Consider the following 12,799-nt stretch of genomic DNA (forward strand, 5'->3'; position numbering starts at 1 on the left):
TTTCATAAATACTTTTGCTTTTGTTTGAAAGAAGGTTTTTTTTTTTTTGGTCAGCAGCAGTCGGGGGAATAAAATACCTTGTGTTGATGTGTATTGCTTCAGACTTTACCCTCTTGTAAGTGCTTGCTTGACATAGTGGTGTCGAAATGTACTCTGAACCTCTGAATGTAGCATAAAGAAGTATTACTGCACATTTCTTTATTTAGTGTCTTGTGAATTATATTTGTCATGCAGGTTGTTATGGAAAAAAGAAACTACAATGATTATGCTTACAAAGTTAATGATATTCAGTAAGGTGGATAATTACAACAGTTTTGAATTATTTTCTTAATTAATCTTCACAAAACCTCGGCAAATGGTTCAGCCCATGCCACAAAAAACAAACAAAACTCGATAACTATATGCTGTATTGTACCACCTATCTGTAGAAAAACCCAAAGGGGAGGCAGGAGCCTTGTGGACTTTCTCTTACATGCTCCCCTTAGCAGAATGGGTATAGGGGGCAATAAGGGATATAGGTGATATAATCCTTCAAACCCATAGAATTCCCAACCTTTCCATTCTGCCCTGATGGACCCACTTTACCTCTAGTAGCATAATTATCTCACAAGTTGTGCTGTCAATGCCTGAACATTCCCATGGAGTCACGATGGGGACCCAGCAATAATAACCTCATATTTGATATTTCTGAAACGTGTAGGGAGAGCCCGCTCACCAATGCCTCACTGGCCTATGTCTCAAATTTAATTCTGGTTCTTGGAAACCTGTTGGGACTGGAGAAAACAGGAAGGAGAGGGATATTCACTGGAAGCAGTTCTGCCCATTTCCAGTACCGTTAAAATTAGTTTCCCACCACTAGCAGATGTGGAAGGGATCATAGGAATCTGTTGATTAATTCTTCCCATGATTCATATTTTATTTGTATGGTGTGCTGTGAAAATATTATCTTGTTCATGTGCTACTTGGAGTTGTAGTGTGGATGTGTGAACCATTTTTGGTATTAAACCCAGGGAAAGTCCTGTCTCTCTTTCTCTCACACTGAACTCAATTGGCTTTTTTTAGAAGATTTTAATATATTTTATTTGGTTTAAATTTAAGGAAAAACATTTAAAAATGCTTCTACACTTCACAGGTTCCACTTAAGACAAAGTGGAAATAGTAAAAAGCAACAGAGGGTCCTGTGGCACCTTTGAGACTAACAGAAGTACTGGGAGCATAAGCTTTCGTGGGTAAGAACCTCACTTCTTCAGATGCAAGTCATTTTTGGAAATAGTAAAATTATCAAGAGAGGAAGGCTCCTCTTGTGATGGTTGACTTGACTCAAAAAGGGAAGTACAGAATTTTTTTAAGATAGTTTGTCCCGGTGAAACAGCCATCTAAATTTTGTATATCAAAGAGGTTTGAATAGTTCAGATACCCTTCAAATAAAGCGTCTGAGTTTCTGATACTTCCTTGAACTGGAGATTACCTCCACTTTCTTAGGAGTTCACCCAGTTGCTAGTTATGTATGTGTTGTACCATTACTTTGTGTGTACACCAACTGTAATTGTGATGAAAGGTAATTACAGTCATTGGAGGTATACTGTGCGATATGTCACCCATATGCCTCAACGTGGTATGGGGGGGGGGGGCGACTTGATGGGACAGCCCCAGCAGCAAGGGGGAGAGAGTCTTGCTGAGGGACAACAGGAAGCTCCTCCTGCATCCCCCACCTTTGAGTCTCTGGCAACAATTGTGGGGGTAGGGGTGCTGATTGGTCACCATCCTCCAGCTCAAGGATTTAACCTGGAGCAAGGGCCAAGTAGAGCCTCTTTCAGCTCTGTTCTAACACCCACCCTGCTCACCCGGAATTGGGAATCCAGCCTGGCAGATGCTTCAGGTCTAGCTGATCGCATATTTGACAGTCAAGAAGGAATTTTTTGTTCCCATAGGGCCAGTTAGCAGAGATGCAGGGAGTTTTTTGCTTTCCTCACAGCACCTTAAAGCCACAGTAAGTTAAGTAGAAATGTGCTTAGAACCTAACTGATGTACTTGGTTGAGCTGTTAATTTGTCACAACTTACATATGGTTTCCAATACAGTTCAAAGGAAAAAAATGAGCAATTCCCAGAGGTAAAAGACCTGGAATTTTCCTGATTGGCCTGGGGCTCATGGGATAGGGTCAGACATTGTGGCACTCAGGGGGCCAAGGTTCCCCACCTTTCTGCACCTTGCAGGGGAGTGGGGGAGTGTGCTAGAACTCAGAAAGAGCTGAGTCCTGGGGGCTAGGCTGAAAACATACCTCGACTAATTACAGGTTATATGATAGGAGACCTGTAACCCCCGTACTGGAATCTCTTAAATGCCTGGTATAGAAGAGTATGGGTGATGGGCAGGTAGCTCCCCTCCCATATGTTTAACTTTAATAAAAGTTGGTTCTGTCATTTAAAATCCATCCATGTGTCTGACCTCATTTTGCTGCTGTGTCCGGATCAATAAATGAATGTGAGTTATTGTTTACACCCAGTAGAACTACAATGGTGTTTTGTGGTAGCTATGTACTTTGCCTTATGTTATCAAAGAACAGTAAATGAGAAAACGAGACTTTCTTCTTGACACAAATATGTCCCCCAAATCCACAATGCAATAAAACGTCCTTATAAATTTTACCTTATTACTTTCCTGTGCTTTACCTTTCAAAAGAGGTATGCTTTGTTTCAATCTGTATATTTTTTTCTCATTGTAGATTTCAAGACAACAGATGAGTTGTGAAAGAGAACAACTAAGGGTAAGTGCAACAATATGCAGAATGCTCTTCCCTACTCTACAATAAGCAGACTCTTTCTCATGTCACAACAAAAGATTCTCTTGAAAGATGGACTGCAGCTTTTGGGGTCAAGAGAGGAACATATTCATCTCAGCTAATTTACTATTGATTGTGTTGGTTAATATTGTATATCTTATTATGAAGTACCATTACAATATGGATGGATTTTTCTTATATAATTTATTTGGATTTGGCAATGAATACTTTTTTTTCGGGAATTTGTCTGACACCCGGGTCCTTTTTTTATGTACAAGATGAAGCCCTAGTACTTATAAAGGTCAAATGTCTCACAAACCTTCCCCTTTGCCAGGTTGTTTGAGATGCTGAGATATTCTTTTTTTCATTGTCTGTGCGACGCCTGTTTTCAGATAAAAATTAATGTCAAGATCAAGAGCAAATTTCAGAAGAGTTCAAGTATTATAGAATATGTATTTGTTGTGGTTTTGTGGCATGCTCTGTAAATAACGGAGTTCCTATACCCAAGTTGCTCCGTCTTTGTTGAGTTTGTTCCTTTAATGGAAGTACCAGATTTTCTTAAGTTTTTCAGTCTGTGCTGCATTTGAACTTTACCTGTTCAAATGCATCTTTAGATGCTTTTTCAGCACCAATATGTTTATGCACAATTAATAGGTTCTAATACTTGTGCAAGCTGGTGTTAAAATTTATACACACACAGCAAGTATTTTTTAAGAATATGGTCAAACAATGGGAAAGCTAGTTTTGTCATGCCCTATGTTGGGTGTTTCCTTGCTAAAACTATATTTATTAAGAGTTGAGAGGCAACTTTGTAGCACTGGCTGTGTAAGAAGATGTATATTTCTTTTTATTTCCTTATTTTTTTGTTTTTGTTTTTAATTTTTGGAAGTAGAAAATACCACCGCCTTGTTTTTGTGGCCATAAGACTGGTACCAAGCAGCAGCAGTTCTGACAAGGCTTACAGAGCATTATGTATAAATATAAACAAATATTCCATTCATAGTATGTGTTTCATGAACTTAATCAGAAGTTTCTTTTAAAATTTTGTTTAATTTTTTGCTATAAGCTATTACTTGGTTTTAACAATATGATCTTTCAGTCACACCAGTCAGTTGGAATGTATCAAAATTATTAAAGAAGCAGTTAGGATAATCCTGCTCACTATGCAGTATTCTGTGAGGAATACTTTTTATTTATTTATTTTTTTGTATGGGCAAAATACTTCTTCCTTGGTATTAGTCTTGCTGATGTTAGGTGACTGCACTAATGTTAACATGGAGATTTAGGAGCTGTGAAGATGCTCTGTTTTGTCATTAGAGTAGTAATGTCTCAATGGAGCCAATTGTCAAAGCTGAAAGATTGCTATGAGTTGTACATCACTGGAGGGCAGTCTTCTCGGGAAGAAGTAGTGCCATTAGAACCAAAAAAGAAGTTTTTTGTTTCTTTGTATTAAACTTTCTTCTCTGAATTGAGGAAAGAGGGCAGAGAACTCTCAAAATTTAAAGAAGGCAGGCTCACAAATCCTTCATAAGCATGTGTGGTTTTGTCTGATTACTGAGTAAAATGGCCTCTTCCAGCTTATTTTACAGCAATACCTATTATTTCATGTGATTCTTTTTTCAAATTATTTTATAATTGCATCACAGTTTTAGAACTACTAGAATCCATTTTTTTTATCCAATCAATGTAAAAAAATGTAGTAATCACTCTGGTTGAGGAGCGCTATCAGAGGTGTTTGTGTGCCTTCCTGGATATGTGCTGTCTTGTCTATGTACCAGTCAGCTCCTGCCTGAATTTAACCCTTTGTAGTGATATATCAACCAATACAATAACAAATAAGTGGCTGGAAGATACCATATTCATAGTATATTACAGGCATCTTAAGTTAAATTCCTGATGTCCAAGCATTATTATGATAGATTTATGCAAGGTAGTATGAAGAATGTTGTATTGCCATTGTTATATCCAAACATAACTGAATATGAAAAATACCATAAAAGAAGCTAAAAACAAAATGAAAGTTTTCCATCCCATGTGCTGAAAATTGATTCACAGTCAGGTGGACTAGAGGTGTTTTGGGGGTGGGGTTTGTTTTTTGTAACCAGACTGAACTTTACCACAAGCTGTAAGTGAACTGCACTAATTGAAAAAAGTTATGAAAGCCTCCACATGGCAAATAGAAATTTTCTATGTCTACTAAAATTACATTTGAAGCAACATTGTCTAAAGTAACAACATAAAGAATACTGAATGAATGACTTGATTGAATGAAAGAATAAATGTGGGTGGAGTTGATAAAAACAGTATTGAAGCCATCGTACGTTTATGGTCAGAAATGACAGCTTCTTACTCATGAGATTGGATTTCTGAATTTTTCTGAGTCTTATTTGCTTATAGGTTTTCACCACTGTTAGTACTGAAGGGTCACTATGGCTGGGAAAGAAAGTGGTGAATTCTGTGGTCATTCACAAAGTAAATGGTCAATGAAATTCAACTGGCAAACCTTTACTACTGGAGATGACATAAAAGGTAAAAGAGACCAGTTTAACTTCAGATGCCAGGCTGAGACTGCAGGGAAGGCAGCCTCGACATGGATGTCATTGAGTGAATTTCAACATGTAACTCTTAATGTCATTGTGTCAAAATCACTAAAACTGGAAGACAATTAGAAATTCTAGAATATGAATTTTAGAATATCCCACGGCAGCAAAGTTCCAGGAAGACTGCAGTAACACCAGCTTGGAGCTAAGTAAACTGGAAGCACAGTCCTAATTAAATATTCTCCCTATGCTGCAAGTAAGCCAGGGGGTGTGTGACACTATCCATCAGTGGATGTGATTCAAGAATATCTGTGTAACAAATTCCCACTGGGAACACAGTGTTCATTTAATGAATGTGTGCCAGGATATTACAAATTCTTTGTTAGCTATCCAATCCAGCACTTGTACCATGAGCTTCACTTATACCTCTTAACTCCAGTAAGCCCTTTCTGCCAAACTGGCAATGACCTGGATCCTGGCCCATGACAGGCAGTTCTCAAGTCAAGGATACTCCACCTAGAGATAGAGCAGTGATGCTCTCTGGTTTATTGGGCGGTTGTAAGAAAAGGTGCTCTGATCAAACCTTGATGATAAAGCCAGGTTGGGAATGGTAAATTTCGAGTTATTTGGCCATGTCCAAACTAGGAAAAATAGGTAATTCTTAAACATGTTAGCTAACACATTTTTAAACCTCTGTCTCATAATACAAATACATAAAATCAAACAAGACATGCCAATTGTCACCTTGATAATTTATTCATATGGTATATCCCTTTCAGACCCTTTGTCTACTTTGGTTACTTTTAAATTCTAAATCGAGGGCAGAGGCTTTCTGATTTGATCTGTTAGTATAGTACCTAACATAATGAAATCTGCTGCTGATCAGGCCTGAGGGTACTCTCACTGTATACATGATAAATAATTATAATAATTAAGCAGGGTTGTGTGTCTGATCCATTCTGTACTAAAGAGCTGAATAAGGCATTGGCCACCAGTTAATGACTTAAACAATTGTCTCTTCAACCTATTATCCATGTCCTCTTGTGTGCTAATCTGTATGCTGATTGGAAATTAATGTTTATGATGTCTAAATTATTTAATTGAGATCTCTCCAACTCATCAACGCTACATAACTGGCTGCAATGGAAAGCAAAGGACTTCACATTTAGTGCACATTGAGTGATTTTTTTCCATTGATGTATATAACACATCAGTCAGACTTCTGAAAGCTTTTTTCTGGTATGCCACCTGGACCATTTAAATCAGCTTCTGTACCAAATGACTAGAGGAGAGCTAATGTGACGCCAATTTTTAAAAAGGGCTCCAGAGGTGACCCTGGCAACTACAGGCCAGTAAGCCTCACTTCAGTACTGGGCAAATTGGTTGACACTATCATAAAGAACAAAATTGTCAGACACGTAGATGAACATAATTTGTTGGGAAATAGTCAACATGGTTTTTGTAGAGGGAAATAATGCCTCACCAATCTACTAGAATTCTTGGAGTGGGTCTACAAGCATGCGGACAAAGGAGATCCAGTGGATATAGTGTATTTAGATTTTCAGAAAGCCTTTGACCAGGTCCCTCACCAAAGGCTCTTAAGCAAAATAAGCAGTCATGGGATAAAAGGGAAGGTTCTCTCATGGATCGGTAACTGGTTAAAAGATAAGAAACAAAGGGTAGGAATAAATGGTCAGTTTGCAGAATGGAAAGAGGTAAAGAGCGGTGTCCCCCAGGGATCTGTACTGGGCCCAGTCCTATTTAACATATTCATAAATGATCTGGAAAAAGGAGTAAACAGTGAGGTGGCAAAATTTGCAGATGATACAAAACTACTCAAGATAGTTAAGTCCCAGGCAGACTGTGAAGATCTGCAAAAGGATCTCACAAAACTAGGTGACTGGGCAACAAAACGGCAGATGAAATTTAATGTTGATAAATGCAAAGTAATGCACATTGGAAAACATAATCCTAACTATACATATACAATGATGGGGTCTAAGTTAGCTGTTACCACTCAAGAAAGAGATCTTGGAGTCATTGTGGATAGTTCTCTGAAATCATCCACTCAATGTGCAGTGGCAGTCAAAAAAGCAAACAGAATGTTAGGAATCATCAAGAAAGGGATAGATAATAAGACAGAAAATATCATATTGCCTCTATATAAATCCATGGTATGCCCACACCTTGAATACTGCATGCAGTTGTGGTCGCCCCATCTCAAAAAAAGATATATTGGAATTGGAAAAGGTTCAAAAAAGGGCAACAAAAATTATTAGGAGTCTAGAATGGCTTCCGTATGAGGAGAGATTAATAAGACTGGGACTTTTCAGCTTGGAAAAGAGGCGACCAAGGGGAGATATGATAGAGGTCTATAAAATCATGAGTGGTATAGAGAAAGTAAATGTTATTTACTCCTTCTCATAATACAAGAACAAGGGACCACCAAATGAAATTAATAGGTAGCAGGTTTAAAACAAACACAAGAAAGTATTTTTTCACGCAACGCACTGTCAACCTCTGGAACTCCTTGCCAGAGGGTGTTGTGAAGGCCAATACTATAACGGGGGGAGATAGATTCATGGAAGATAGGTCCATCAATGGCTATTAGCCAGGATTGTCAGGAATGGTGTCCCTAGCCAGAAGCTGGTATTGGGTGACAGGGCATGGATCACTTGATGATAACCTTTCTGTTCATTCCCTTTGGGGCACCTGCCATTGGCCACTGTCAGAGAACAGGATACTGGGCTTGATGAACCTTTGGTCTGACCCAGTGTGGCCGTTCTTATGTTTTAAAGTTTGCAAAGCTATTATGCCTTTCTTTCAGTTGTCTCTATTAGCAATGATTTTGTATTCCTATATACCATCTTGAATATTCATGATTTCATAATACTAGAGTCCGAGTGGTGCTGCCTGACCTGGCTTGGCTCAGGGTAAAGTTGTATTAAAAATTAAAGGATGTTCAAAAGGAATTAATCAAAGAAACAAACCATCTCTTGTTTCTCCAAGAGTTTTCCTCCATCCGTGCACTGATGTATTTTCAGCATCTCTTCTAACAAAAACAATAAGGTTATCCAGTCACTCCCTCCCTCTTCTGTTTTATATTCCCCAATCCTGATAATTAAACCCTTTATCAGTGATAGATTCCCTCTCCCATTCTCTCAGCACTACATCCCACCCCAGCCACTTTTCGTTGTTTTATTACTTTATGGACGATCTTGTGGAGCTGAATTTAATTCTAATTCTGATGCCTTAAAAATTGTCTGTGAAAACACAAACCTCAGACCTTGCTCAAAATCATTTTAAAAAACCTATTTCATCTCATATTTGTGCCTGAAAAATCAGGCTTTGAAACATGAATCATACAGCTTATTTAAGGCTGTGAAGAAGCTTAGGATCGCAGCCTTAGGTAGAAATAAGCTGTAATTCATAAACCTATAAAAAGCACAGTGACTGCCTCAGAAGTCTGTCTGCTGCTTCTAGTGAACCTTCCTTACGGCTGCAACTTTAACCTGGGGTTATGATTTTTTATCAGAGCCTAATGACCTTGTTTAAACTAAAATCCTAACCTAAACCTCACTGGGTTTCCCCCAGCCTTCCCTTCTACTAAGAGTTAATCATTTTCCGTTATAAACTGTACCTAATTTTTAAGTTTTGTATCATATTATGTGCATGAATTTGGGTGTCTAAACTAGTGCATTTGAGCCTTGTGCAGTAATACTTTATGAACACTGTAAAATGGGCATGGAACTGTTTTAAACCCTCATGTAGGAGGGTTTATTAATGTTCCTTCCTGTGAATACCAATGAAGTCTAATGGTAAATGGTATGATTAAGTCTCTTGATCTTAAGTCTTGGGTGACCTAATTGTGACTCCAGTTAACAACGTTCTTTGCATGCATTCATTAGTGGGAAACATTATATACAATCATCAGTTCCTTCTGAGATCTGGTAGATCTAGGAGGTGCAGAGCCTCAGTACCACCACTGGAAAAAGAGAAAAGCATGATTGGATTTGGTCATTGATAAGTCTTTTAATAGTTCCCTACCTTCTAAACAGTAAATCAATCAAAAACAGTAACATGCACACAAAGGCATGTTACTGAAGTATAAAGGTCATGCCACTTGAGATGGGCATGGGGGAAAGAAATTGAGAGGTAGGTCTTATTCACGCTGAAATGTGCACAATGAGAACAGTGTGTGATTCTCATTTCTATATATCATGTCCTGCAGTGCTCACTCTCTGCGTCAGCATACGTTACCGTTCGGGGGGGAATGCTTAACTCTGAGTTCCAATTTTCAGGGTTTGTGCTAAACCTTTAATATCATTTTAATTCATTTTTGTGTGCTTTCCTATATGAAGTGGATGTTACCTCTTTAAAACCTTTGACTATTAATCTGAACTCCAGCATACAAAAACAACAGTGGACATTCACGGGTATTATAACATTAAAAATTACTGATGGGAAATTATGGCCAGATTTTCAAAGTTAGATGCCCTCAATTATGCATGTACGCTTGAGTTCACCTAACTTAAATTTGCAAATATCCAGTGCTCATATGTGAATTGGGTATCAAGCAGGCCTCTTAGTTGGCCATGTGTACTCAAACAATGTACCTGATGTCTTTTCCTTTTTGTTTTTTGGTGGTGGTGATTTTCCCCTCAGTAGATGAGGTCAGCCCCTACCTAAAGGTCCCTCTCCTATCATTGGAGCTATTCAGATGGGCCCTTGCACCCACACACAGCTCCATTACTCCACGTGGCTGGATCCAATTGCAGGACCTCATTTACATCACACTTGACACGTACTCATGACCAGTAGAACAGCAAAGGTGAAATCCTGGCCATACTGGAGTTTTGCTACTGACTTTGAGAGCCATGATTTTGCCCCCAGACTTTTGAGCACCAGCATAGTTTTTTTTAAGGCTCTTGTTAGCTTTCCAGTTATGCTCCACTCTCACAGACTCAATAGTCATGATATCTCTTGAGATTTTCATGTGTTGCAGACAGGGCTCTCCAGTTCAATGTCCAGCGAGGGGGAGTTGTGACAATCTTCTCTATCACTTTGAGTTTGGCATTTTCTTTCCAGAGTGGCATTGAGCCTGGAGTGTCATACATGTGTTCTGGTTTACAGCCTCCAGCAGTTTTCTAATGGAGATGATGCTAAAGTCGGGGGCGCTTATGCAAATACTGTACTTAGTGGACTGTTGGAGGGGACGCTAGAAGCTTAATCTGTGACACATCTTTTGCCTACTCTGAGGCAATTCAGAATTCCAGAGTCAACTTTTTGGTGTAAATGCTCTTCACATGTTTATATGGTAATGTGTAAAACAATACAGAGCTCTGGCTGTGTCTGAAGGTTGGTGTCTGCTTCCCAACCTGTCTTCGTTTTCAGTGCTGTTCAAACCCCACATTTTCACAGACAGCATTTAGACCCTTTCCCTCTCCAGGCAGGCTATTTTTAGGAGGTGTCATTAAAAAACAAACAAACATTGGTTTGTATAAGTCCACTTTAAGAAGGAGTGTGTGACTGACTGGTCTGGGACAACACAAGCAATGGTATTCGGAGCCTTACATCTGCTCTGGACTCAGGATCTCTTCCATCTTGGCAAGAATTAGATGGCTCTCAAATAGTCATGCTTGGCTGGATAATTAACTTCTGCACAGACTTGAGGAGAGCTTTTCTGTCTGTGTAGAACACAACCAAAATGTAAAACCAGCCATCTGGCATCTCCTAGGGTACTTCCCAATTTAACCAAACAAAGCAAAGCAGAGACATGTTTTCCTGTAGATGCCCACACAAATGTTTCTGCTCTTGAAGTAGTCCCACCCGGCTGTTAGATGGAAAGCTGCAAAGATACCACCTAGTTACAGTGTCTTTATTTACATGGAAAATTGTCAGTTTTTTTTCTATTTTGAAACAGTGTTGCTCTGATAATGAAGATGTTGCCTTTAGTTTCTATTCCAGAGGTGGTGTCGGGAGAATGGTAAGGACCTGTCCATGATTACCATCATTTTTTTTATTACCACTTTAATTAGTAATGGTGTTCACTTGTTACTCTCATACTTCTGAAATGCTTCTCTTGAGGATAGCCCTTCTTAATGGCACATAGTTTATTCCTCTCTATCAGAAAAAATATTTTCAGGTATAAAAAGTAGCATAGTCTGTCTACTTTCTTTTATCTTTACTCTTCCATTCTAAGTACCTACTGGAATGCTATAGGACCTCAAGAAACAGTGTGAGCTTATCCAAGACTTTTCTTTTTTCTCCCTGCAGCTTCAAATAAATAAATAATGTATCATAATTTCAGCTTTCCATTCCTGATTGTAGGGAAGGACACACAAAGTGGGTCATAGCTAGAGTGAAGTACATTCTTACTCCCTTTTTAATTAGTAGGACACACTGAACACAGCATCGGTATATGAAGTAATCCTTAATGTGAAGTAAACATGAATATTTTTGTACAAATTCCTGCTTTAATTTCACATTGAAAGACTCTAGCTCTGTATTTCAGTTTCTAGTGAACAGGGCTGACCTATGAAAGAGGTAAAGAAGAAATAGCTTGTAAAATAGGTTATTGTCATGAAAAATCCCAATTTTGTCCTATGATGTCACAAAACTTCAGGAGCATAATGTAATAAAATCAGTGACAGAAACTGTGTGCTTAAGATTTGCATATCCCAAAGGGATATCGTTTTCATTCTTCTTATCTAAGTTGCATAAGATTTCCTGCCAGATTTCTTAAAATATGTTTCAAACACAGCAGTCAAAATATATTCTGTAAACCACTTGGCAGGATGACTGAAGCACATCAGTGCTATTTAGTTCAAAACTGCATGATTAGCACATTCTCTTATGCTCTCAGCAATAAGAGATTAGAGAGAATAGTCTGACTACACATTTATATTGCACACAAAAAACTATATTAAAAGAACATTAAAGTTGCATAGGCAAGTACTCAAAATTTAGGAAATGCCAGAATTAAAGTTGCATGTGCAACCTTAATTCAGCCCCCCTTGTGTGTATGCTTGAATACTATCTTTAATTACATGATCTTATACTCTTCTTACCAACAGGACAAAAAAATCAGACTTTCAAAGGAAAGAAAAGTCAGCCTGAGATAGCTACACAGCTTGGAAAAATTCAACCCAAATGATTACAATTTGGCAAAGTCATAAGCAACCAAAAACAAGGTTTAAAATGGGAAGTGTGGGGAATGGGAAGTGCCGGGGATAGATAGATAGATAGGTAGATAGATATAATATCTGTATAACATTGAGAAGGTCATCCTGGAAAGAGGTGACCTGCAGCCATATTTTAGCTGAGAGCTCTGCATTGGTACCCAGCAATGACTTGACCTCTGCTATACTAATTCTGTGTGTGTTCCATATCTACCATAACTACAATTATTTTTTAAAACCCACTGTTGCTTATTAATCCATCTTTTAACTCTGCAAAGGACAGCAGTGATGTGGATA

At 38.4% G+C, this 12,799-nt stretch overlaps 1 protein-coding gene across 38 annotated transcripts in view; it reads left to right on the plus strand.

Annotated features, from left to right (window-relative positions):
* RBFOX1 (RNA binding fox-1 homolog 1) overlaps positions 1 to 12,799 on the plus strand; it is a 2,478,424-nt gene that overhangs the window by 1,869,492 nt on the left and 596,133 nt on the right. For all 38 annotated transcript variants that reach the window (XM_065558775.1, XM_008162566.4, XM_008162565.4 and 35 more), the window contains one exon: positions 2,725 to 2,766. In XM_065558775.1, the coding sequence (XP_065414847.1) occupies positions 2,725 to 2,766 (42 nt within the window). The remainder of the gene's footprint in view (positions 1 to 2,724; positions 2,767 to 12,799) is intronic.

Source organism: Chrysemys picta, chromosome 10, assembly GCF_011386835.1.
Source record: "Chrysemys picta bellii isolate R12L10 chromosome 10, ASM1138683v2, whole genome shotgun sequence".
In the NCBI taxonomy this organism is placed as follows: domain Eukaryota; kingdom Metazoa; phylum Chordata; order Testudines; family Emydidae; genus Chrysemys; species Chrysemys picta.